We start from the raw sequence: 23,646 nt of genomic DNA, 5'->3' as shown, positions 1-23,646 counted from the left end.
CCCCCCGGTACAGCAGAGAGACAACAGGGCAAGGTGGAATGACACCTTTATTGCTTCCACCCCAGACCAAGTCCTGCTGGCAATGCCAAGGCAAAGAGCAGGGCTAGGCTGTGCCCAGCACCTGCCTCTCCAGCCACCTGTGCCTGGGCAGGGCAGGGCAGGGAGCCTCCTCGTCTCTCAGCTTCTTCCTGCACCATCCAAACCCCTCGCTTGGCTGTGGCATCCAAAGGGGCTTTTATGGACTCTCCTCTGGAGCAGGTATGGGAATAAAGCTGCCCCTGCTCAGGACAGCATGTCCACTCCCAGCCACACATGACCAGCTCGATTGCTCGCTTCGGCCTCAGCAGCACACTCCATGACTGAGGCCAGTCCTGCTTGGACCCCCACAGCCGCTTCCCGGGGCACCCATGGGTATCCCTCCTGCCGCCGCAGTGGGCACACCTGGGCTCACCTGAGCCCTGCTTTTTCCTGGCAGAAGCCCTGTGTTCACCAAGGAGCCGGGCCCAGCCCTGCACTCCCTGCAGCCATGCCCAGCCTGGACACTCAGGTGCCAGAAGCTGCCCCGGGGGGCCGGGGTGGGGTGCTGCCCTCCCCAGTCCCCACCTCCAGCAACCGATGCAAGAGGCCCCCCACCCTGCCCCGACGGCAGCGGCGAGGGGCCGGGGGGCTGCCCCGCAGGGCACCCAGCAGACCGGGCAGCTGTCGGGGCAGGCGGTAGGTGGGAAGTGGCCGAAGGGGTCGGGGGACATCATGGGGGCTGCAGAACCGGCTGAAGTATGCCAGGATCCACCCACCGCCGCGGCCCGCCGCCCCCAGCTCCCCATGCAGGCATGCCATGGCTGCCCCAAAAATGTCATGGGCATCCCCAGGCGTCCCGTCGGCCATCCCGACCTGCCACCGATGAAAGAGCCGGGCACTGCCCTGGCTCCAGAGGAGGAGGACAGTGCCACGCTGGCGGCCCACGCGGCCCCGCTGGGCGTAGAGCCAGGGCAGGGCGCCCGCCTGACCCAAGCCACCCGTTTCCCACAGGTCCAGGCGCACATCGCAGCCCAGCCCTGCACGCAGCCGCTCGGCCAGGGCACACACCAGCCCCAGATGCTCCTCTGAGTCTGGCGAGTACAGCAGCAGCACAGGGCGCCCGCCAGGGACACCTGCAGGATGGAGACGACAGCAGTGACAACTCAGCTCTGTGTCCTACTGGCATCCCCTGGGGACACCCCGGCATCCAACACCATCTGCCATCCACCACCCTGGGACCCCCTGCAGCCCAGGAACTGGCACCCCCTGGCACTCCAGCCCCTTTTGCCGTCCCTCCTGCAGCCCCCTTAGGTGCTCCTCACCATCATCTGGCCTCCAGGCACCACGGCAGTTGAGGAGTAGCACAGTCACCACCAGTCCCAGTGCCAGCACCAGCCCCAGCAGCCCAAAGTGCCTGCGGGAGACTGGGAGAGGGGCAGTAAAGGGGATGTCTGCCCATTTCCACTCCCCCCTGATTCCCCTCCGGGACCCCTTCTCACCATCGGGACAGAGCAGCTGCTTCCGAGCAAAATGCACATCCGAACGCCACACCTGGGGAAGGGTTGAGTAAGAGGGGGACCGTGTTGGGTCTCCCATAGCACAGATGACAGCACAAGAGTCAACTTACCAGCACGCAGCTGCCCAGGATCTGCACTGGCAGCAGCAGCGCCAACTCCCCTGGAGCAGAGCCCTCTGGCTGCAAAGCACAAGGGCAGGGTCAGTGTGGGTCTGTCCCTACCATGCACCCCCCAGCCCTGCACCACTCACCTGTGTGACAGTGTAGACTGGGGCCTCAGGTTCACACTGCCCACCCCGGCGCTGGCACAGGGCTGCGCTGAAGGCTGCAGGGATGCGGGAGGTAAGGTGCAGGCGTAGCTGGAGCCCCCACACACTCACTGAAACATTCCAGGCAGTCTCTGCAGCCACCAGAAAGAGTAGCGAGGTTGCAGGATGCCCAATAGAGTGAGGGGTGCAAGAGGCCCCAGGGCCCCAGTGCTTAGCCCGGGGCTGCCCTTGCCCATAGATCTCACCTGGCTGGTGGGGACACTCCACATGGCTGCTGTTCTTGTAGGAGAACTGAGGGGAGGTGGGATCAAGAAAGGGCAGGGTGAGCTGCCCTCACCCACCACAGCCCCCCAGCCCCTTCCAAGATGGTGCCCACCCACCCACAGGGGCTTACTCGGAAGCAGAGCTGGGGGTGCACGTCCACCTTGTCCAATATGTACACCTGGAACAAATGGAGAGTGTACCACAGTTACCAATCTCTGACCCACACAGTCCACAGGCACCCCCGTGTCCACCCACTGCCCTTTAGGGACCCTGAGATCCAGTGGATGCCTCAGCCAGTGGCACGGTCCCACATTCTGTGACACCTCAAGATTAGGAAGCCTCACCTGCTCATCCTTACTAGCTGTGGAATTGGGGATGTCATGACAGGGTGCAGCCTCATCTGGTGCCTCCCTCCAGCAGAGGGTGGCCTGTGGGTGCAGGGGGCAGGTGGCATTCAGCTCCATCGCCATCTGGTCCTTGCTGCTGGTGCTGTAGTCGTGGAAGCGCACTGAGGACCAGAGCTCAGGACCATCTGTGGGGCACCACATCAGTGGGATGGCGAGACACCAAGGGACACCCCTGGGACTCATCTCCCCTCCCCACAGGCACCAGGCACTCACATGCATCTGGCTGGTCATGGAAGGGGCAGTGTTTGCTCCTTGGGCTGTCATGGTGGGAGTAGGAGGCCTGGGGCAGCAGAGCAGGATGGTCAGGGCAGGATATGCCCCCACCCCTCATGCAAGGGCAGAGGAATGGGTTCTGGTGGCCGTAAAGGAGGGCAACCCACCTCAATGCACAGGCAGGGCACCAGGAACTCATACCGCAATGAGATGTGGTGGCCTCCTGGCACCACCACCTACAACATGGAGGAAACATCAGCTGTCAGTGATTGTGTCCCCCAGTCTGGGACGGGGGTGTCGGGGGGCAGAGCCGTTACCTGCTGGTGGAAGGGCTGGGGCAGCTCCTCACACTCCAGGGCTAGCTGGTGGCACAGCCGCACCATGAGGGCGGGACCCGCGGGCACCCACACCTCAATGGCCCGCACCTCAGGAACCCAAGCATGGGTAAAGACAGGCCCTGCTGAGCAGGCGGGGGTTACAGCTGGTACCGGCGTCTCCCCAGGACACCTCCCAATCCCTTCAGTCTCACCAGGTGGCTCAGCGGTGACCAGATGACTGCAGCTTAGGGCGAAGCCCCGATCTGGGATGGTGCGAAGGGAGACGAGGATTTGCTGCCCGCTCTCTGCCGGGAAGCAGTCGAACTGCACCTGCCACTGCAGGAAACAGGGGGTCAGTGGGGGTACTTTGCCTCGGTGTCCCCCGGCTCCACCGCCCACCGCAGACTCACCGCTGAGCTGCCCAACACCCGGCGTCGCTGCCAAATCTGCAGCCAGCCAGCCCGGTTGGAGCTCAGCTCCAGGAAGGTGAGCTGCAGTCCCCGGACACCGCCGAGCTCTGCAAGAAACCGGCGTGGGGTGCTGACATGGGTGGGGGGACGGGGTGTGTGTCCCCTGCCGCGGGGAGGCCCGGCCCCGCCATCCGCGCCCGTACCTGAGGTGGGGAGGGCCAGGCGCACCCGCAGGCAGGGCTGGCAGGGCTGCGCGGGCAGGCACAGCCAGGCACGGCTCAGCGACAGGGCGGGCGGCTCCAGCGGCCGCCCTGGGCGGGAAGGGCGGCGGCAGCGGGGGCGGCTCAGCGTCCTATCGGCTGCAGGGGGAGAACAGGCGGGAGACGGCGGTGCGCCGGGGGTCCCACAGGCAGCAGGAGCCCCGGAGACTGGGAGTGCTTGGAAGGGGGAGAGCCCCGGGGAGGTGTATTCGGAAAGGAGGTGCCCCGGGGAGTCCTGGCAAACCGGGAGCCCCGGTGATTCGGAGCCCTCGGAAGTGGGAATCTCTGGGGATCGGGAGTCTTCGGAAACAGGGAACCCCGGGGAGCCGGACTCTTTGGAAGCGGGGAGCCCCAGAGGCCAGGAAGTCAGGAAGTTTCGGGGATCGGGAGCCCTCGGAAGCGGGGAACCCGGTACCCCGGAAAGCGGGAGCGCCCCCCCCTCCCCCCATCCTCCAGGACCCAGTAGCCGCGGGCAAGGGAAGCCCCACCATGCCGCCGCACTCTGGAGCCGGGCAGGAGCAGCCCCGCGCTGACAGCCCTGCCCCGCCGCTACTCACCGGTGGCCCGGCACTCCTGTAAGCAAAGAGACGGGGATGAGCACGGCGCCGCCCGCCCCCCACCTTCCCCGGCCACCTCCCTTCCCCAGCGCTCACGAAGTTGGCGGAGACCCGGAGGCGGGTCACGGCGGCCCCCGTCCCGGGCGGCAGCAGCAGCAGCAGCGCGGCGGCAGCGGTGAGCAGCACCGAGCGCCCCATGGTCGAGCGCCGCCACTCCCCGCCCCGCCCCGGGCCGGCCCCGCCGCATTCCTCCACCGGCACGTGCGGCCCCCCACCCCCCGCTGCCAGGCGGCGCTTCCTGGGCGCAGACTCGCGTGGGAGAGCGGACGGTGCTTTATTTCCATAGAGCAACACGCGGAGGAAAAGGGCACGCACCCCAGGGACCCTCCACGGCCCCAGCCCTCGGGGGATCTCCCCCTTGCGTGAGAGCCCGGGGCCGTGGCGTGTCTCAGACACCCACCCCGTGGTCCCCGAGGATCCCCACCCACCGGAGCCGCGCCAGCGCTGCCCCACAGGACTGAACTGCAGAGCTTCAGCACCTCACGGAGCCCACCTATCCCCACTCATTTCTTCTTCTTCTCCTGCGTGCTAGTGAACCAGGAGTCCAGCAGCTTCTTGCTGTAGTAGAGTTGCCAGCCATGCACCTGCGCGGCCACCACCACCACCAGGTACATGACAGAGACGGCCGAGAAGCCGAAGATGAAGCGGTAAGCTTTGCCGTGGCGGTACAGCTGCTGTGCCATGGGGAACATCTCCATGGCCCCGTAGATGAGGGGAGCCATGGAGAAGAGGCCGGTGCTGATCATGGAGAGTACCAGGTAGCTGATGTTGTTGCGGGGGAAGGACAGAAGGCCCAGGAGGGAGGGCAGGATGCTGAGCAGGTAGGGATACTCCCACTGGTAGGGCATGGCCACCTGGTCGTGCGGCAGCAGCTTGAGGTGCCCCACGACCATTTGGGCCAGAAGCAGCAGCCAGATGACCACATGCGTGTAGATCAGCTTCTTGATCTCCGACTTGAGGGTCACGCTGGGGAGAGAGTGTGGGGCCATCAGGGCCTGCTGGGGTCGCGTGTCCCCCCCGGAACCCCGGGAAAGGGGACACCTACCTCATCTGGTAGTGCGAGGCCACGCGCTCCCGGTGCTGGAAGTCGCTGCCGTCGGTGCCGGCGGCGCGGGGACCCCCGCGGGAGGCCATGGTGCTGTCCTGGGGATACACAGCGTCACACGGGGCCGTCCTCCCTGCCCGCCTCCCCAGCGCAGCCCCGGCACAAGCCCCCCGGGCCTCTTTCCCACAGCGACAGCCCCGGGGCTCCCTCCCTGTGACCGCCCGGCCCTCCGGGACATCCCCGGGGTGACCCCCCCCAAGGGTGACACCCCCGGCCCGCCGCTCCCCACCGTGCCGCACCTGCGGGCGGGACCCTCTGCCCGCGCTTCCGCTGCTCTATGGCCGCGGCCGCCGGCTCCGGATGCCGGGGGGAGCCGCTCGGCGCAGGCGCGGCGGTGCCGCCATGGCGGCCATCGGGAGCGCCGCCGCCGCCGCGCGAGGGCTGGCGCGCCCGGGACCGGGAGCGCGCGCCGCGGGGTCAGCGGGGCGCGGGGGCGCGCGAGGGCGGAGGGGTGAAAACATGGGGTGCGGTTATGTGTGCGGAGAGGACGGGCGTACATGGGGTGCCCGCCCAGGGGTGTGCTGGCACCTGCAGATGCACAGGCGTGGGGGCTGGTGGGAGCCCATTGTACCCGAGGGTACAGAGAGGTTATGAGATTGGGGCTGTGGGATTGGGGACATACCTGTGGGGTTGCAGATGTGTGAGCACAGAGGGGCTGGGGAAGCATGAGGGCACAGAGACGCGTGGAGAGGAGGGCAGACAGTGGTGGGTGAGATTTATGGACTCGCAGAGTGGCGTGCAGGGTAGGTGGCTGAGGGAAGTCCCCCCTGTGTCTGCCTGCTCACTCCATCCCCTGCAGGTGGAGGCGGCTGCTGGGCCCCAAGGAGACGCTGAGGCTGTTGGAGGGCTCCGTGGTGCACCGGGAAGGTACCTGTGACAGGGGAGAATGGGGGCAAGGGAGACAGTGAAGAAGGTACCTGCTGACCAGACTTCCCCTCATTAGGAGCCCTGCTGGCACTGAACAAGCCCCCGGGCCTCCCCATTCTGGGTGAGTACAGGACAGCAATGGGGGGTCTGCAGGGGTAGCTGCATGGGGGGCTCAGTGGGTGCTGACCCACCAGCATCTCCTCAGGGCGCCCTGGGGACCTGAGCCTGGATGCACTGCTGCCGGCACTGAGACGACACCTGGGCCTCGCTGCTGAGCTCCATGTGGTGAAGGCTCCTGCCAGGTATGGTAGGAGGTTCCAGGCTGGTGGTCCTAGGGTGGAGCTGGGACTGCCTTTTGCCCACCAAGTCTCAAGCAGCCATGTCCCACAGGGAGTATTCTGGCCTTGTCCTCCTGTCCAGCTGCTACCACACCACTAAGAAGCTTCAACAGTTCTTCACCAACGCTCGCTTGAGAGGCCAGTACCCTGCCACATATCGGTGAGTCCTTGGGACCCTGCCATGCTGGCATGGGGGTCCTGTCCCCTTCTCACCACCTTACCCTGCAGTGCCATCACCGTGGGAGTCCCGGCGGAGGTGGAGGGTGAGATCTGCACTGGGCTATGCTGGCAGCAGCAGGGGGACAGAACCATGGTAAGGGGGTGCCGTTGGGCTGGGGGCATGGGGGATGATACCCCAGGGAGTGCTGAGGGCTGTGCTTTGCAGGTGGTGCCAGTGCCAGCCCCAGGACACCGCAGCCTGGCCAGGAAAGATGTGAAGAGCACCTTGACGCGCTACCATGTGCTGAGCGCCGTGGGGGGCTGTGCTCTCCTCCAGCTCCAGCCCAGGACAGGTGAGTGGCCCCCCAACATCTCCACCACCCCAGCCATGCTTCCTGACCCCTGCAATCTCACCTTCTCCCTGTTCCTCCCCAGCCTTCCCAGAACAGCTCCAAGTGCACCTGACACTGCTGCTGTGCCCAGCTCTGGGTGACCATAAGTACTCTTCCCGCGTGGGCAGGGTGCTGGGAATGCCCTTCTTTCTGACCCCCGAGACTGCCCCAACCCGCACACAGGTACATGGCCAGGGTGGATGCTGGGTAGGGCATTCGGCACAGCCCTCAGCAATCCCACTGAGCTTCCCACTCACATTGCAGGTGCTGGATGAGGAATTGGTGTCCCAGCTGGGGCTTTCTCCACGGCAGCTCTATCACCTCCCACTCCACATCCACCTACAGGAGCTAGTGCTGCCTGAGGGCGCCCTCTGTGCCCCCCCTCCACCCTACTTTCTGCACACTCTGCGTTGCCTGGGGCTGCCTGAGCACTAGGAGCCCTAATGCTGCAGGGGGACACCCACTTCATCCTTCTGCTCTCTGCCACCCCATTAAAATCCACCCCTGCTGCCTGGGTGGCTCAACACTCAATTCTTTTCTTGGCACACAGAGGATGCGTTTTTCCTGGCTGGCTGTCTGGCATTGGTGGGGGCACCAGCTCTGCCACCACTCTGCCTGCCCTGGTTCCAAGTGCTAGAATGCAGCACTGTCATCACCCACTGCAGCTGTCTGGCAGGGGCGACCACAGACAGAAGCAGAGGCAGCTTTTCCTGCCTGCTCTCTGCCCTGGCAGCCCCAGTTCCCACCCACAGCCCCATTCCAGGGGCAGTCCTAGTTCTCTCCACAGCTCTCATTCACAGAAGGTCTGAGACAGACTCCTTATCACAGAATTATTTTAAAGCACGCATGAGGGAGGAGGTGGGTACCACAACACAGCAGTGGGAACTCTTTGGGATGAGAAGTGCTGCAGTGTTGGCCTAACAAAGGACAGGTGGAGCTCTGTCCACTCCTGGGGGTGTCTTAGAAGACTTGGGACACTTTATCCCAGTGGGAGCTGTTGTGTGCTTCTGCTCCAGGCACAGGGTCTTGGTGCTCTGTGCAGACGGAGGTTGTCGCTGGGGCTTGGCAGGACGGAAGGAGCGTGCACAACCCTGGGATAGCCAGGTGTTGCTGGGGGTTCCCCGGGGTGGCGGCACAGGCACCCAATTCATGGGACAGCCATTGATCCGGGGCTGTGCAGGCTGGGGCTGCCCAGGCAGGCAACTGAGCCATGGCAGACCCTGGCTCTCAGCAGAGGAGACCTGAGGCTTTGGTGGTGCTGGGAGGTCAGAGCTGGAGGAAGAGCAGTGGTTCTGTTGCTCCAGAGGCGGCAGCTTCTTTGTTGCTGCTCTGGGCTGGGTTACCTGGGTGGTTCTGCCCCCTGGCAACACAGACCGCTTGGAGACAGTGGGCATCGTGGTAGGAGAGCAATGCCATGTTCTCTGGGGAGCCGTGGTAGTTCTGACCCCTGGTGACAGGAGGAGCTTGGGGACACAAGGCACCATGGTGAGGAATTGATGCTGTGCTTTCTTGGGTACATGGGTGGAGCTGGGCCCTGGGGACACAGGGTGATGGAGGGCAGTGACCACAGCGGTGGGGGGCTTGTTCTGGTCTTGTTGCTGTGCTGGTTGGAGCTTCTTCAGGGAACAGCCTTTGACCATCAGCGTCACACGTGTTGACAGAGGCTTGGGCACAGCTGCCTGCAGGGAGACAGCAGGGAGTGGGGGGCTCAGCGTGCCTGGGGGGTGTCTGCCCCCCATCCCCTCAGCCTACCTCTTTGTAGATGAGCTCAAACGCTCCAATGGGACAGGTGGGGTTGTTCTTGCGGTCGAGCACGAGGCGCAGCGTGTCCCGCTGGACATTGGCACAGAGCCGTCGCGTCACCGCCGAGGAGGGGCTCATGGTAGGGCAGGAGTTGATCTCCAGCAGCCAGGGCTGGAAGTCCTCCCCAACAATAAAGTCGGCCCCGTAGAGCTCAAAGCTGCCCTTGCGGAAGCGCACCTGGTGCTGGGCGCTGCGCAGCGTGTTCAGGATCGCCACCTTCATGCCGGGCACCAGCATCTGGTGCCAAGCATCTGCCTGCCCCAGCTGTGCCAGGTATTTCTGGAACTGCTCATTGGACCAGATCCTGTCAGGGGGCACACGGGGGTCCTGGTCTGGTGACGTCTTGTACCACTTCTGGACAGAGACGTTGCAGAGGTGCCTGGCACTAGGGCAGGGAAAGTGTGGCTGGGTCAGAGGGTGCCAGGGTGCTGGGGTGTGGGGAGCTGGGGTGGGAGCTGGTGGCACTCACCGCTCCAGGTGACACAGGGAGAAGGGCTGGGAGCAGAAGCGCAGGTAGCATTCTCGGTAGAACCAGACAGTCAGTGGCTTCCAGTCAGTCACAACAAACCATTGCCGGATGTCGAATTTGGTGCCAAAGATGGTCAGCAGCCGCTCCACGTACTTCTGCACCACCCATCTGCCTACCTGAACCGAGGGTGCCATGCAGCTCCGTGCCAGCTGCAGCACCTCCTCCAGCTGCGTTGTGCAGACAATGCCTAGAGAACACAGTGATTGTGGGATCCCTCCTAAATGGGGGGCTTCTGTGTGCTCCCTGCTTCCCCCAGCCTTACCCCTCCCTTGGGATTCAGCGCCAGGCTTGAGGATCCAGACGTTGAGCTTGCCCTCCATGTCAAGCTGGGGCAGCTGCTGTGCCAGGCGCCGCAGCAGGTTCTGGCATTGCTTCCGCTGCTGCTGGGTCAGCACCAGCCCTGCCCCCTTGCTGTGGGGAGGAAGAGGCTGTCGGCATCAGCCCTGCCATGGTGCCCCCCATTCCACTCAGCACTCACTGTGCCACGTGGTAGTATTCCTGCAGGAAGCGGTCCCAGTCAATGCACGTCCTGCAGGGGGACGGGGTGTTCCTGTCGATGTCGTGGTGCTGCAGAACGCCCAGGTGCTGCCTACAGACCTCCAGGGCTTCCTCCACCAGCTCAGGGTACAGGCGGGAGGCTGGCCATGCTGTGGAATGCTTGGGGTGAGAGACATGACTCCTATGCCAGCCTTGTGGCCAGAGCTTCTCTGTGGGATGGGTAGCTTTGGGTGCATGGGGATGGGGTGGGGCGCAGAGCACCCATAAGGTGGGCAGGTAGGAGGGAGTGGGGGATCCCAGGCCACAACCATGATCAGTGGCTATGCCTCCAAGCTCAGGCATCAGTTGTCTCTAACTACTCTCTGCCATCATCCCCAGGTGATGTCATCTCCATGTACTCACCTGCCCCCTTGGCATTGTTTGGGACCTGTTCAGTCCCCACTGGCCTGTCCCCAGCCTCCTCCAGAGCCAATTTGAGCAGGCTTCGTGCTGCTGTCAGGCGGAAATCCTCTGCAAGAGGGAGGCATCATCCCTAACCAGTCCTGCACAGGACATTGGAGCAGTGGGAGAACAAGGAGGGACAGGAGGGCAACAGCCTTCAGCTCACCAATGAAAGTTTCCCGCTCATCCACGTTCCCCAGCCGGTAGCACCGGGGGAAGAAGGTGTTGGGGTCAGCTTGCTCAATCCACGGCAGGTTTTGTAGGCTGAGGCACAGCCCCTCCTGTTTAGAGGAGGTTGTCAGTTCCTACTGGACCTCATCCCCCCTCCCCCAGGGCTCCAGCCTCCCACCTTGGTGGTGAATGCATCCACCCGGGCATAGTGGTTCACCACGTTGTCCTGCTGCAGCAGCTGACGGTCAGTGGCCTCAAGGAAGTTGGTCCAGATGAAGTTTGGCAACTGGTCCCTCACCAGGTAGGACTGGTGGAGGAAGGAAACCCGGGTGGGACACAGAGCCCCCATCCCACCCTCATCCCCCGTCCAAGGCTGTGCACCCATTCTTGGGGTCCCAGGGGAGGGGTGCTGGGGGCAGTGGCAGAGCTCAGCCCCAGCCCTCTGCTAACCATGAGGTCATGGATGCCGTTGGGGTCCTCATCACACTGCTCTTCCTCCTCCTTCTCTTCCTCCTCCTCAGCAGGTCGCCATGGGTAGTGCGGGGGCTGTGTGGTCCCCAGAAAAGGCTGTGCCCCCCCACCTGGGTTCAGCAGTGCCTCCTCCTGCCCACCACCACCATTACTTGGCCCTGTCTCCTGCCGCTGCTTGTCTTGGTCACCACGATGCTTCACCATCCGTCTGCCCGTGCTGGGGACCTTCCTCTCCACCCAGCCCCGGGCTCGCATCAGGCGCCGGATGATGGGGTAGGGGCCCTGTACTGTGAAGATCTTCTTCTCCTGTGCAGAGACCAGTGGGCTCAGCCTGCCCCAGTCCTGGTTCCTCTGGCTCAGCTCAGCTCTCCTGAGCCAGAAATGCAATAAATGAAAGCAAGTGGCATTTGAAGGGTGTAAAATCAGGTCCCTCACCTTAATGGCCATCTCCACATGCAGCTTGGCCTTCTTGAGCTGCTCAAGGTTAAGCAAGTGCTGGTAGCCAACCTGGTGTCTGGTGGTGGCTGCTGAGTGCCCTGTGAGGACAGCCTTGTCTGAGCCCACTGTCCCCAGTCCCACAGGGGCTGCCACGGCCCTGGAGAGGTAGAAAACACTGACCTGCCTTCCTCTGACTGACCAAACCTCGGGCCCTTGAAAGGGCAGTCTCTGACCTGCTGAGCCTCGTGCCAATGTCCCAGCTGCACCTCACAGTCCCAGGATGCCACACTGTGCCCTTGTCCCCAGCCTGCTGGGCCGTGGGGTGGCTGGAGTGTACCCTGCTCAAGTGCCGTCCCTGTCTGGGGTGGGGTGTGCCTGGAGTACTGCTCTCTGTGCCACATTGTCTCATGGTAGATTGAGAGCGAGGGGAGCTGTGGGTGGCTCTTCCTCTCTGTGCTAATCTGGTTGTTCTATTCCCCTGTCCTGCAGGGGACTGAAGTCGGAGTCCAGCACAGGACATAGGCTCTAAACCCCAGTACCACAAATGTCAGAATGCAGGATGTGGTTCCGCCAACCCCAGCACCACCGTGATGTCACAGCCCCCAGCTCCAGCCACCACAATGGCTCCACTGCACAGAAGGGGGGACACAAACATGCCCACAGCCAGCCAAACCTCGCACCCTTCCCAAAGTCCTTCTATGTCCCACACCCCAAGCCTCTTGCTGCCCCCAGGCTGACTTCAAGTCCTTTCATACTCTCCTGACACCCCCCACAGCTCCTCACCATCAGGGCTGACCCCAGTGTTTGCTGTTGCCACACTGTGCCCATACAGTTCCATGTCCTACTCCCATTCCATCATCTGCCCCCCAGGGCCACAATGCCCTCCCCGCCCCATCCCCTGGTGTGGCCCAGAGCGGCGGGAGGGAGGAGACGGAGGCGGCAGATACAGCAAACAAGACTGTTTAAAAAACAAGACGAGACAGGGGCAGCGGCTGGGGCCGCGCTGCCGCAAGCGGGGGCTGCTCCCGCCCAGCCCAGAGAGGGGCAGGCAGGGCCCGGCCCCACCCAGCGGTCCTCGAGAAACGGGAGCAGGCACAGGCACAGTGCCCGGTGGGCACAAGCACAGGGGAGCCACGGGGTCCTGCACCACGGCCTAAAACTGGAGAGAAAACACACTGCTGTTAGTCCCTGCTTGAGCGGTCTGAGAACCCTCACCACCCTCCTGGCACCTGGGATGGAGGCTAAGTGTGGCCACTGCTCACAGGGATCCATACTCTGCCTCCCCAGGCACTGCACATCCATCTCAGCACCCGCCAAAAGGGTCTCATCCACCCAAGGCTGCTGCTGCCACTGAGCAAGCTCTGGGGGTCTCAAAAGCTGGCACTTCATGAGCAAATGGGATGCAAGTGCCTTTGGCATCCTCTTCTCCCTGTCTCCAAGAAGTTCCTTGGGCAGGATGTCAGCTTGTCCTTACTAATGGGACAGGGGGGCTCTGGGCACAAGGGCCACACTGGCTTTGACCTCACACCCCACTCCCCAAATCAGAGACCCCTCCTCCCATTTCAGAGTCTTACATTCTTAAGGAACTCCTCTGCCACGATGCGGGCCCTCGCATTGACAGAGAGTTTCATCTCACTGATTTCCTTGTCGATCTCTTCCATGAAGTGGATGACAAAGTCCACCAGCTTGTGCTTGTACATCTGCTCCGTGTGGAAGTTTGTGATCAAGAAGCTGATGTCATAACCCTGTACAAGAGAGAAGCATCAGAGGGTTTAGCACCCAAACTGCTGGCCATGCAAACTCACATGCACTGGACACCCTCCCAGTGCCAGGAGTGGAGCCAGGAGTTGCTTTGTCCTCTCCCTGTCACCTCACCTCCACGGGCTTCCTGCGCAGGATAAAGAAGTTCTCAGCCCTCATCATCATAAAGCGCATGAATTTGTGGCATAAGATCTTCTCGATCTCATCAGCCTGGAGAGAGAAAAGGGAAGTGAGGCTTCCCCACAGGCTGAGCTGCCAGCCCCCTGCTCAAACCCCCCCTCACCTGCTTCACCGCGATGCTGACGCGCACAGAGTTAATGGAGCCCTCGATGAGGACCTTCTCCTTCTCGTTCCTGCTGATGATCACTGGCTGTAACAGCAGCTCTTTGCTGCTCCTGCGAACAGAGGGAGGGCAGGAGTGACTCAAAATGAAGCATTTACTGGTGGGAAACAGGGAAGGGGAGCCGCAGGGATCATGGGGATGTGGGGGCTTTGCTACAGGATGCTCCTGCGTTCCAAAGATGTTCCTCCTTAGAGCAGATGCTCCCTCAGTCACAAGCTAGATCCCCTTCCTCCTTCCCGCAGCTCCCCGGCTCCCTGCCGCCACTGGCCCCGTGCCTAAGGGCTGGGGGGTGCCCAGTGCACGGCAAGAACGGGCCAGCGGCCCCCAGGGCGGGCAACCAGGGCTCCGCAGGGCTCCCCTGGTGTCTCCTCCCGCCCCCATACCTGACTTCCACCTCGGGCTTGTTGTGCCGCTCCACCACTTGCGAGGAGAAGTTCTCCAGGCACAGCGCGGCCTGCAGCGTGGCGCGCACCGCGTTCAGGTACGGGCGCAGCGTGGCAGTCTGCGGGGACACGGCGGCGGCGTCAGACCCCCCGAACGGAGCCCGGGGGTCAGGTCTCGCCCTTTGCCCCAGCCCCCGACCTGCAACCCGCCGTCCCCTCAGCCCCGCTCACTCCGCCGGCCCCGGTTCCGACCCTCCCCAGCCTCCCCGCTGCCACCGCCCCTCACAGCGAGCCCCCCGCCCTACCATGGTGGCAGCGGCGCTCCGGTCCGGGCAGGCGGAAGTGGCTGATCACCTCTTCCGGGATGCGCGGCACCTCCCACTGCGGCGGGAGGGAGGGGGGGCGGCGGGAAGCTCCCGCCCTGCGGCCTGGCCCCCCCGCGGCACGGAGCCGGGTGGCGGCGGCGAGACTTCACGCGGCTCCCCCCGCGCCTTGCGGCGCTTGGTACGGGCCTGTCAGCGCTTCCATATTAGGGAAGGGAGATGGAGGGCGGGCTGGGCCAATGAGCGGCGGCGCGGGGCGCGGCGCGGCCAATGGGGAGGGTGGGGCGGGGCGCCCGCGGGGCCGGAAGGGGCGCCCAGCCCAGGCCCGGCCCCGCGGCCTCCGCTGCGCCCCGGGGCCGCCCCCGCCTTGTCCCCGCAGCCAGCCGGTGATCTCCCTCCGGTTCCCCTCGGTGATCCCCCCCACCGGGTTCCTCGCCGCCTCGGTTATCCCCCCGCCTTGTTCCCTCAGCGGCCCGGTGATCCCCCACCCCGGGTTCCACAGAGCCCCGATGCCCCCCGACCCTCCGTAGCCCCCCACTCCACTCCCTTCCCTCCCGGCTTCCCCTGTCCCCGGCTCCCCCGTGCGCCCGTCGGTCCCCCAGAGTCCACTCAGTGCCCGGTCCCCACCGCCATGAGCGAGCTGAAGGACTGCCCGCTGCAGTTCCATGACTTCAAGTCGGTGGACCACGTGAAAGTGTGCCCCCGGTACACGGCCGTGCTGGCCCGCTCGGAGGACGATGGCATCGGCATCGAGGAGCTGGACACGCTGCAGCTGGAGCTGGAAACGCTGCTGTCCTCTGCCAGCCGCCGCCTTCGTGTCCTGGAGGCTGAGACACAGGTGCTGGGGCCACAATGGGTCAGGGACAGACTCTCTATCTGGCTCCTTCCTACCAAGGGCTGCCTCTGATCTGCCCCTGCCCAGCACTGGGCACAGGACCTTATGGTACATCACTCTCTTCCAGATTCTGACAGACTGGCAGGATAAGAAGGGTGACCGGCGGTTCCTGAAGCTGAACAAGGACCACGATGTGGGCACATCTGTAAAACATGGGAAGCCTAAGAAGCAGAAGCTGGAGGGCAAAGGGGGCCATGGGACTGGGCCTGGGCCTGGCCGGCCCAAGTCCAAGAACCTGCAGCCCAAGATCCAGGAATATGAGTTCCAGGATGATCCCATTGATGTGCCCCGCATCCCCAAAAATGATGCTCCAAATAGGTGTGTGGGTGTTGGGGAGTATTGGGATCATCTTTCTCCTTCCTTGGAGCACGTGGCACAAGGGCTGCCTCTAGCGTGAGAGAAGAGGAGCCACAGGGGGAAAGGGGACATGTGTCACCTTCCATATGCTCCCCTGCAGCTCCCTCTCACAGTTTGTACATCCTTGCAGGTTCTGGGCATCAGTGGAGCCGTACTGTGCTGATCTCACCAACGAGGAGGTCAGAGTCCTGGAGGAGCTGCTCAAGCCACCGGAAGATGAGGCTGAGCATTACAAGGTGAAAAGCTCCTAAGCCCTTCCTCTGCCCTCTCTCCCCATCCCCTCTGGTACTTCACAGTGACTGTTCCTGCCTGGGATGCTGCTGTGGCACTGGGGAGGTGGGAGGCTAGGAAGAGGCTCCAGGAGCTGCGCTGAGCCTTGCTCTTGCAGATTCCACCTCTGGGGAAGCATTACTCCCAGCGCTGGGCACAAGAGGACCTGCTGGAGGAGCAGAAGGATGGAGCCCGGGCAGCAGCTGCTGCTGACAAGAAGAAAGGTGTTCTGGGGCCACTGACTGAGCTGGACACTAAAGGTACCCCCAATCCCACCCCTGCCTTTGCCCAGAAGGGCTGGGAGTGCTTGTGCCCAGTGCAGCCACGCCCAAGAAAGGCTGAAGTTGCCCTGCCCCGCTGCTCATCTCTCTGCCTTTGGGTGTGCTTTTTCCCTCTCCTGCTTCCTCCTAGATGTTGATGCTCTCCTGAAGAAGTCAGAAGCCCAGCATGAGCAGCCAGAGGATGGGTGTCCCTTTGGTCCCCTGACACAACGTCTCCTGCAGGCCCTTGTGGAGGTGAGGGGCTCCAACGACCCCATGCCATGGTGGCCTGGCACTATGGGGCACTGCTGCCAAGACCCAGCACTGTAACCCTTCCCTCGTGCTCCCTTTGCTAGGAGAACATCATCTCCCCTGTTGAGGACTCCCCAATCCCTGAGATCACTGGCAAGGACTCGGGAGCTGATGGTGCTGGCACATCTCCCCGCAGCCAGAACAAGCCCTTCAGGTGAGCAGCTGTGGCGGGCCCGGAGCTCAGCTCTGCCCCTGCGTGCACCGAACACGCTGCTGGCTCCCTGCCACTGTGAATCCCAGGGAGCAAAGAGCGTGTGGTGGGCAGCAGCCACTCTCCACCCTGGCAGTGTCCCCCACACCAAGTCACTGGAGGGGCGCATCAAGGAGGAGCTGGTGGCCCAGGGCCTGCTGGAGTCAGAGGACCGTCCAGCTGAGGACTCAGAGGACGAAGTGTTGGCTGAGTTACGCAAGAGGCAGGCAGAGCTGAAGGCACTCAGCGCACACAACCGCACCAAGAAGCATGACCTGCTGCGGTGAGAGCGAGCGGGCAGGGATGGGTGTGGGCAGGGGGCTGCCCAGCAGGGCCTGACACCCTCCTGTGCCCCCCAGGCTGGCCAAGGAGGAACTGCACCGGCAGGAGCTGCGGCAGCGTGTCCGCATGGCTGACAACGAGGTGATGGATGCATTCCGCAAGATCATGGCTGCCCGGCAGAAGAAGCGCACACCCACCAAAAAGGAGAAGGACCAGGCCTGGAAGACCCTGAAAGAGCGGGAGAGCATCCTCAAGCTGCTGGATGGGTAGCAGGGACCAAGGACCCCCCACTCTGTGTGGACCTCACCTGCAGGGTGCTGCCCTGCCTGAGCCCTGCCACCACGGAATGGAACCGGCACAACCTCACCCATGCCCTGAGTCTGCTCAGCCTCCCTGCTCTGATGAAGGAGCCTAGCTGCTGTCCCCTCCCTGTCTGGGGCTGTCACTGACCGAAGCTGGGCACCGCGTGGAGTTGTGGACAACTTCACCTCCCTTCAACACCCCCACCCCGGCTGGTGGCTTCCACTCCCGTGTCCTCCCTGCACTCCCCTGTTATTCGGGTGACATCAGCCAGGTCGCTGCCGGGGCCAGATGTTATGGTGCGGTTCTCATGGTCCCCTATCCTTCTCTGTGATGCGGGGCAGGGGGAAATCCAGCCCCCACGGGTGGTCTTGAGGGAGTGGGGAGGGGAAGGGGCTGGAGGGGTGGGGGGCCCGGTGGGTGGATGGCCGAGCTCTCTGTGTACCGGTGGTTTCTACTGCCGCGAGCACGGGCAATAAAGGCAGCCGTGTGCAGGTGATGGTGTGGTGACAGTTGGGGACGTCACGGGGGACAGCGCTTCCCGGCTGTGGGGGTGGATCCTGTCGGTGCTGGGCTTAATCTGGAGAGAGATACGAGGACTGGCGGGGCTGGGGCTGTCCTGCAGCTCCACGCGTGTCCCCCACTCGCGTCTACCCAGGGAACGCCCTCGCATCCTCACAACAGATGCACAGGGACAGCGTGCGGGTGATGCCGCGCCGCGCTTGGCGCTCTCCCCGCGCCTTTCCCGCGTGTCCACGCGCGCCCGCGGTCACGCGTGTCCCCCCCCTTCCCACCGCGGCCAAACCACCCCCTCCCATTGGCAGCGGCCGCGCGCTTGCCCGCCCCTCACCGTGACGTCAGCGCTGTCCGGCGGCGCCGCGCCGGGAGGAGTCGCCTCTGCTCCGCCGCGGGGCCCGGGGCCGGGGCCGTCGGTAAGGGCGGGGCGGGGCGGGGGCGGCGTGCCCACGCGCGGAGGTCGTGCCCAGGCGTGACACTGAGTAGCGGCGGTGGAGCTGCGCATCACCTGCGCCACGCAGCTCTGCTCCCACGCGTGTCCCGCCCGGCGCGGCTGTGCCGGCTAGGGGGCGTGGGGAATGGCGGTGGGGACCCCCCATGCACCTACGCGCGCATCACCTGCGCCACGCAGCTCTGCTCCCACGCGTGTCCCGCCCGGCGCGGCTGTGCCGGCTAGGGGGCGTGGGGAATGGCGGTGGGGACCCCCCATGCACCTACGCGTGTGTCTGGAGCCCTCCTGCTGCCTGCCCGCCCCGCACCCGCCCCATGGGCGGGCATCGGGAGGGTCCCAGCATGTTTCCCCACTGGGGCAATCTACGCCAAAACTCCTGCGTCGACACAGATTGCTCCCATCACCCCACGATGACAACCACCTCCCCATAGCATCCTGTCCCCCGTGTGTCCCCGTGCCATCCCAGCACGCTGACAACCTGTCCCCCACTCGTGTCACAGGTGGGAGTGCCCAAGGGGCACCATGCCGCTGGGGCAGGATGGACCCAGCTGGAAGAAGAGAATCGAGGATATTCAGCGGATCTATGATTTCCGAGATGTCTTGGGCACGTGAGTTGTGGACTGGGGTGACACGCCAGTGACAGCCCACTCCTAGTGGCGGGTCTGGCCCCTCAGGCTTTGCCATGTGGCAGTGATCTGCCATGTGGAACCAGCTCAAATACCAGCTCAAAGCCCAAGGTGGGACTTGCATATGAGGGGACATGCTCTAGGGCACAGGTGCCACCTCCCTCTGGTGCTGGCTCCCTGTGCTGTGGGTACCTGAGGGTGGTCTCCTGGCTGGCAGAGGGGTTCCTGGTGGTGCCCACGGCACCGTAAGGCTCTTAGACTGGATTAGCAGGTTAATTACGTCAAGGCTTAGGGCCCAGCGCAGCGAAACACACTGCCTGTCACTCCTGTCTCTTCCCCACCTGGGCACTGCCAAGGGTTCTGGTTGGCTCCTGGGTGGCCCTGGCTGTTACAGGATGGCACAGCAGAGGGCTGCTGCAACCCACATGGGGGCACAGCCCAAGCACAGCTCGACCTCGGCAGCACCACAGCCTTATCCTGCCTGATATGGGGATGGTGCAGCCACACTGGGAGGGCAGACGGTGCCAGGCATCCTATCGCTGGCAGGGTCCCTGTCTGGCCATCCCAGCAGGCCACTCCTGCTTGCTTTTCTCCTATAAATAGCTGGACTTTCTGCCTGTCGCCATGACAATCGTGGCATGGCGGCATCGGCAGCTCCGGCTGGTGGCCCCCGTGCCCTGCTTATCCCTCACCCCCCCCAGGGGGGCCTTCTCCGAGGTGGTCCTGGCAGAGGAGAAGGCGACGCGGAAGCTCGTGGCTATCAAGTGCATTGCCAAGAAGGCACTGGAGGGAAAGGAGACCAGCATTGAGAACGAGATTGCCGTCCTCCACAAGTAGGGGCTGTGCCAGCGCCAGGGTGGGGGTTTCACTCTGGGCCCCCACACCCAGCACAGCCCCCCACTGCCAGCGCTCCTTACCACATGTTATTGCCAGTGCCCAAAATAGCCAGCGGCACGTGATGACCTGTGGCATGGAGCCTGGCTGCTCCCTGTCCCCTGGGGGCTGCTGTGGGGGCAGCCTGGTGCCCTCTCTCCACCCCTCTGTGCCTCCCCCTGCAGAATCAAGCACCCCAACATTGTGGCCTTGGACGACATCTACGAGAGTGGCACCCACCTCTACCTCATCATGCAGCTGTGAGTGACGTTGGGGGGCTCCAGAGGGGTGGGGGGGCCATGCTGACAGGTGATGCCCATCCCTGCAGGGTCTCGGGGGGAGAACTCTTTGACCGCATTGTGGAGAAGGGCTTCTACACTGAGCGGGACGCCAGTGCCCTGATCCGACAGATCCTTGATGCCGTCAAATACCTGCATGACATGGGTATCGTCCACCGTGACCTGAAGGTGAGCAGTTGAGGGGGGACAGACACAGCACTGTCATGGTGGTGGCGGGAGGAGACCCCAATGTCACTCCTGCCTCTACCTTCCTCGCAGCCCGAGAACCTGCTCTATTACAGCATGGATGAGGACTCCAAGATCATGATCAGCGACTTTGGGCTGTCAAAGATCGAGGGCTGTGGCAGTGTCATGTCCACAGCCTGCGGCACCCCTGGCTATGTGGGTGAGCGCCTACCATGGCCTGCCAGCACCCTAGGTGTGGGGTTGGGATTCCCCCACAGGTTGGGCTCCCCCCTCACCGCTGCCCTCCTCCCCAGCCCCTGAGGTGCTGGCACAGAAACCCTACAGCAAAGCAGTGGATTGCTGGTCCATCGGAGTCATTGCCTACATCCTGTATGTATCCCCCTTCCCACTCCTTTCCCCTCCTGAGGGCCTGGCACCTTGGGGCTGCTTGGGACCAGCAGCCCCCTCCCCACTGCCCCTCTAGGCTCTGTGGTTACCCCCCTTTCTATGATGAAAATGATGCCAAGCTCTTCGAGCAGATCCTGCGGGCCGAGTACGAGTTTGACTCACCCTACTGGGACGATATCTCGGACTCAGGTGAGCTGGGAGCACCAGCGCAGTGGGGCCTTTGAGCCTGGTGCAGGTTCATAGTACCCAGAGGAATGGTGGACACAGGCATTCAGAGCTGCTCCATGCTCTGTCCCAGCCAAGGACTTTATCCAGCACCTGATGGAGAAGGACCCTGGCAAGCGATTCACCTGTGAGCAAGCCCTGCAGCATCCCTGGTAATGGGGAGACTTTTGCTGTCTGCCCCCCTTTCTAGCTCACCCCACAGCAGCCATGGGGTAGGGGGGCCCCTGCTGAATTCTGCATTGCTCTAGGATTGCTGGGGACACAGCCCTGGACAAGAACATCCACCAGTCAGTGAGTGAGCAGATCAAGAAGAATTTTGCAAAGAGCAAGTGGAAGGTGAGTGTGGGTGCTGGTGGGTGCTAGGGGGTGCAGCAGCCCCTCAGGCACTCCATACCAGCTGACGGACACTGTGGGGTCAGTAGCAAGCTTTCAATGCCACGGCGGTGGTGAGACACATGAGAAAACTGCAGCTGGGAACCAGCCAGGATGTCCCTGGGCAGACGACTCCCACCAGCCCCGGTGAACGGTTGGCTGGGGGGACCAGCAATGGTGAGCCCCAAACCCGCTATCCCCATCCCACACCCCTCAGGGCTGCCACCAGGATCTCACCCTGTTCCTCCCTGCAGGGTCAGAATGTGGGCGCCCACCCACAAGCAGAGCTCAGCGTCTCCCACCAGACTGACCATGGCCTGAAAGAACTGCCTCCAGGGGGGTCCAGCCCCCCATGGGCACCGTGTAGGGTGGGGGGCTCTGCAGTGCAGGAGCAGGGGAGATAGTATGGAGGCACCCTGCTCAGCTTGTCCTGGATACGTGAGGATATGCCCCCACTGCAGCCTCACAGCAGAGTTCTGCATCAGGGCAGGAGCACACCACAGAGCCCCCCAGCTTGGGGCTTTGTCCCGGGCCCCTTCCCATACCCCTTCCCTCCCTCCACGCCTGGCCTGGCACCGTCCCACACCTCCAAACTCCAGCATGTTCAAGGACAATTTTCCAAATGGATGTTTCTATTTTATTGCTTGTAATAAAGGCAAGAGGCCAAAGGTGCTTGGCTCAGCTCTGCACTGAGGGAGCTGGACACAGCCCTGACCCCAGCAGCTTCACTGCCCAGGGCAGCAGCTTCCCCCAGGCACACAGTGGACAGGTGACAGGCAGCTGCCCACACCCCTTCATGCCAGGCTGGCAGGAGGTGCAGTGTCCCACTCAAGTCACTGTTCCTTTTGGGGTGTCCTTAGAGGGGCCCACCCCCATGGCTGTCCCAGCCTCAGCTCTCCCAGGCCTGATGCTGGCTGCCGGCCGACTTCTGGCCTTTGCGGAGGTCGGCACAGAACAGGACCTGGAGTGGGGAGATAATGGAGTGGGCATGGCTGGGGTGAGGGGTAAGGGTGCCAGGAACTGGGGTACTCACTGCCTGTGCCCAGCCGGCACGAGGGCCCCACAGCCCCCGGAAGAAGTCGCCTGTGGAGAGAGGGTGAATGCCAGTGTGGGGGGTACACTTGCACCATCCACCATCCCTGAGGGTCCCACACCAGGATGCAGCCCTGCTCTCACCAATCTCTTGGTAGGCCCGGGGGGTGAGGCTCTTGCTGCCCAATGCCACGCCGTAGCGCTGCCGTGCGATGTGCCAGACGTGGGTGTCCACCGGCACCGCCTCTGCCTTGTCCAGGGACAACAGGCAGACACAGTCGGCCACCTGCCACCAGCAGCACCCAGTCAGTCCCCAGTGCTGCTCACTGCTCCCTGTCCCACCCCCATCCTGGCACCGACCTTGGCACCTACACCAGGCAGGGCACACAGCACCCTCCTGGCCTCGGCGTAGGGCGCAGTGCGGAGCTGGCACAGCCCCTCGGTGCCGAGCCCCTCAGCGATGGCTCGTGCACTCCCGCTGACAAACTTGGCCCGGTACCCAAAGCCCAGCGCCCGCAGCCGGGCCTCGGCATCAGCGCCTGCGGGGGTACAGCAGAGGGACGTGAGAGGGTGCACGGCAAGATGAGCTGGAGTGACAGCAGCGGGGTGGTGGTGGTGGACCTGTGAGTGCCGAGAGGGATGGGAAGGCATGGAAGGGCCGGGAACCGAGGCAGCAGAGGCGACGGCCGAAGGCCTGGCATAGGCGCTCGATCATGGCAGTGATGCGGGAAATGTGGTTGTTGGACGTGCAGATAAAGGAGAAGAGGCACTCGACGGGGTCCTGCCGCAACACCCGCACCCCTGCAGGCAGGATGCGGTGAGGGGACGCCGGACAGGTGCTATGGCCATCCCTTACGGCCCCGTGGGGCCGCCTCACCTGGGAAGTCACTGGCCACCTTGCGGAAGAGGGGGTCGGCCGCCCCCCAGCCACGGTACAGGGCTGACAGCTCCACGTCCAGCTGGAAGTAGTCGCGCAGGATCCGGTCCGTCTCTGTGGCGTCCAGCTTCGCCGCTTTGGCGGGGCACCCATCCCGCTCCTCCTCCTGCTCATCCTCCTGGCCGTACACCGTGTACCAGAGCCGATCCCCGTCCTGCCGTAGTGTCCAGACGCGGCCCCCTAGCACACCCGTCCAGGCCCCCGGGCTGCTCTCCCACCACCTGCCGCACACGGGGGCGTCGGGGCCGGCTCGGACGAGCCGGACTGGGCCGGGGGACTCCCGAGACCCCCAGGCTGGCTCACCGAAAGCTCTGTCCCGAGGAGAGCACCAGGTCCAGGCGCAGTTCGGCCGGGGGGCACGGCAGGCAGCGCCACAGGGACGGGCAGGAGGACGGGGCGTCCCGCAGCTTCATCGAGGTCGGGGAGCAACTGCGCGCCCCTGCCCGCGGGGTCAAGGCAGTGCCCAGCGCTGCCCCCCAGCCCCGGCCCGGCCCCACACCTCCCCCCAGCCCTCCAGCCCGTGCCCCCAGCCCCGTACCTCCTCGCCCGGCCCCACACTCCCC

General features: G+C 63.9%; 8 protein-coding genes across 18 annotated transcripts; 3 read left to right on the top strand and 5 right to left on the bottom strand.

Annotated features, from left to right (window-relative positions):
• Positions 1-29: 29 nt before the first annotated feature.
• Positions 30-4,445, bottom strand: IL17RE (interleukin 17 receptor E). 5 transcript variants are annotated; one of them, XM_015640716.1, is made up of 16 exons: positions 4,328-4,445; positions 4,232-4,247; positions 3,618-3,773; positions 3,415-3,521; positions 3,217-3,340; positions 3,005-3,147; positions 2,855-2,923; positions 2,688-2,754; positions 2,412-2,599; positions 2,198-2,245; positions 2,049-2,094; positions 1,786-1,934; positions 1,646-1,714; positions 1,518-1,569; positions 1,341-1,442; positions 30-1,151 (listed from the first exon to the last, which is right to left on the bottom strand). In XM_015640716.1, exons 1-16 carry the CDS (start codon positions 4,427-4,429, stop codon positions 544-546), a joined length of 2,046 nt encoding a protein of 681 aa, XP_015496202.1. In that variant the 5' UTR covers positions 4,430-4,445; the 3' UTR covers positions 30-543. The 5 variants fall into 5 exon arrangements, with proteins under 5 accessions (XP_015496202.1, XP_015496204.1, XP_015496200.1 ...); XM_015640718.1 differs by having other exon boundaries at positions 3,005-3,144; XM_015640714.1 differs by having other exon boundaries at positions 1,341-1,569.
• Positions 4,446-4,546: 101 nt separating this feature from the next.
• Positions 4,547-5,745, bottom strand: JAGN1 (jagunal homolog 1). The gene is made up of 3 exons (XM_015640736.3): positions 5,636-5,745; positions 5,337-5,434; positions 4,547-5,257 (listed from the first exon to the last, which is right to left on the bottom strand). The coding sequence occupies exons 2-3, from the start codon at positions 5,423-5,425 to the stop codon at positions 4,795-4,797; spliced, it is 552 nt and encodes a 183-aa protein (XP_015496222.1). The 5' UTR covers positions 5,426-5,434; positions 5,636-5,745; the 3' UTR covers positions 4,547-4,794.
• Positions 5,739-7,701, top strand: RPUSD3 (RNA pseudouridine synthase D3). The gene is made up of 9 exons (XM_015640496.2): positions 5,739-5,812; positions 6,196-6,263; positions 6,340-6,384; positions 6,469-6,565; positions 6,654-6,761; positions 6,830-6,914; positions 6,987-7,113; positions 7,196-7,335; positions 7,417-7,701. The coding sequence occupies exons 1-9, from the start codon at positions 5,739-5,741 to the stop codon at positions 7,585-7,587; spliced, it is 915 nt and encodes a 304-aa protein (XP_015495982.1). The 3' UTR covers positions 7,588-7,701.
• Positions 7,702-7,968: 267 nt separating this feature from the next.
• On the bottom strand, positions 7,969-12,355 carry LOC107210217 (tubulin monoglycylase TTLL3). 2 transcript variants are annotated; one of them, XM_015640713.3, is made up of 10 exons: positions 11,501-12,355; positions 11,045-11,371; positions 10,773-10,901; positions 10,590-10,704; positions 10,385-10,492; positions 9,963-10,131; positions 9,747-9,895; positions 9,425-9,671; positions 8,905-9,340; positions 7,969-8,831 (listed from the first exon to the last, which is right to left on the bottom strand). In XM_015640713.3, the coding sequence occupies exons 1-10, from the start codon at positions 11,510-11,512 to the stop codon at positions 8,070-8,072; spliced, it is 2,454 nt and encodes an 817-aa protein (XP_015496199.1). In that variant the 5' UTR covers positions 11,513-12,355; the 3' UTR covers positions 7,969-8,069. The 2 variants fall into 2 exon arrangements, with proteins under 2 accessions (XP_015496199.1, XP_033373327.1); XM_033517436.1 differs by having other exon boundaries at positions 9,425-9,895.
• A 92-nt stretch (positions 12,356-12,447) lies between these two features.
• On the bottom strand, positions 12,448-14,450 carry ARPC4 (actin related protein 2/3 complex subunit 4). The gene is made up of 6 exons (XM_015640737.1): positions 14,296-14,450; positions 13,991-14,109; positions 13,548-13,659; positions 13,379-13,474; positions 13,078-13,248; positions 12,448-12,662 (listed from the first exon to the last, which is right to left on the bottom strand). The coding sequence occupies exons 1-6, from the start codon at positions 14,296-14,298 to the stop codon at positions 12,657-12,659; spliced, it is 507 nt and encodes a 168-aa protein (XP_015496223.1). The 5' UTR covers positions 14,299-14,450; the 3' UTR covers positions 12,448-12,656.
• Positions 14,451-14,621: 171 nt separating this feature from the next.
• Positions 14,622-17,328, top strand: TADA3 (transcriptional adaptor 3). Its single transcript, XM_015640729.2, has 8 exons — positions 14,622-15,151; positions 15,276-15,526; positions 15,696-15,801; positions 15,954-16,095; positions 16,247-16,350; positions 16,452-16,561; positions 16,695-16,880; positions 16,957-17,328. Exons 1-8 carry the CDS (start codon positions 14,945-14,947, stop codon positions 17,147-17,149), a joined length of 1,299 nt encoding a protein of 432 aa, XP_015496215.1. The 5' UTR covers positions 14,622-14,944; the 3' UTR covers positions 17,150-17,328.
• A 679-nt stretch (positions 17,329-18,007) lies between these two features.
• Positions 18,008-21,784, top strand: CAMK1 (calcium/calmodulin dependent protein kinase I). Of its 2 annotated transcripts, XM_015640730.3 has the most exons (12): positions 18,008-18,111; positions 18,647-18,754; positions 19,474-19,605; positions 19,831-19,905; positions 19,974-20,112; positions 20,203-20,329; positions 20,424-20,499; positions 20,594-20,706; positions 20,816-20,894; positions 20,991-21,078; positions 21,165-21,291; positions 21,369-21,784. In XM_015640730.3, exons 2-12 carry the CDS (start codon positions 18,669-18,671, stop codon positions 21,422-21,424), a joined length of 1,098 nt encoding a protein of 365 aa, XP_015496216.1. In that variant the 5' UTR covers positions 18,008-18,111; positions 18,647-18,668; the 3' UTR covers positions 21,425-21,784. The 2 variants fall into 2 exon arrangements, with proteins under 2 accessions (XP_015496216.1, XP_033373334.1); XM_033517443.1 differs by lacking the exon at positions 21,369-21,784 and having other exon boundaries at positions 21,162-21,275.
• OGG1 (8-oxoguanine DNA glycosylase) lies at positions 21,729-23,585 on the bottom strand. 5 transcript variants are annotated; one of them, XM_033517442.1, is made up of 7 exons: positions 23,387-23,582; positions 23,024-23,304; positions 22,768-22,947; positions 22,507-22,685; positions 22,291-22,432; positions 22,148-22,218; positions 21,729-22,075 (listed from the first exon to the last, which is right to left on the bottom strand). In XM_033517442.1, the coding sequence occupies exons 1-7, from the start codon at positions 23,494-23,496 to the stop codon at positions 22,004-22,006; spliced, it is 1,035 nt and encodes a 344-aa protein (XP_033373333.1). In that variant the 5' UTR covers positions 23,497-23,582; the 3' UTR covers positions 21,729-22,003. The 5 variants fall into 5 exon arrangements, with proteins under 5 accessions (XP_033373333.1, XP_015496220.1, XP_033373332.1 ...); XM_015640734.2 differs by having other exon boundaries at positions 22,148-22,197; positions 23,387-23,581; XM_033517441.1 differs by having other exon boundaries at positions 21,729-22,218; positions 22,291-22,396; positions 23,387-23,585.
• Positions 23,586-23,646: the final 61 nt, after the last annotated feature.

The sequence above is a fragment of the Parus major genome, chromosome 12 (genome assembly GCF_001522545.3).
Source record: "Parus major isolate Abel chromosome 12, Parus_major1.1, whole genome shotgun sequence".
Lineage (NCBI taxonomy): Eukaryota > Metazoa > Chordata > Aves > Passeriformes > Paridae > Parus > Parus major.
This window is presented reverse-complemented; position numbering and strand designations above follow the sequence as displayed.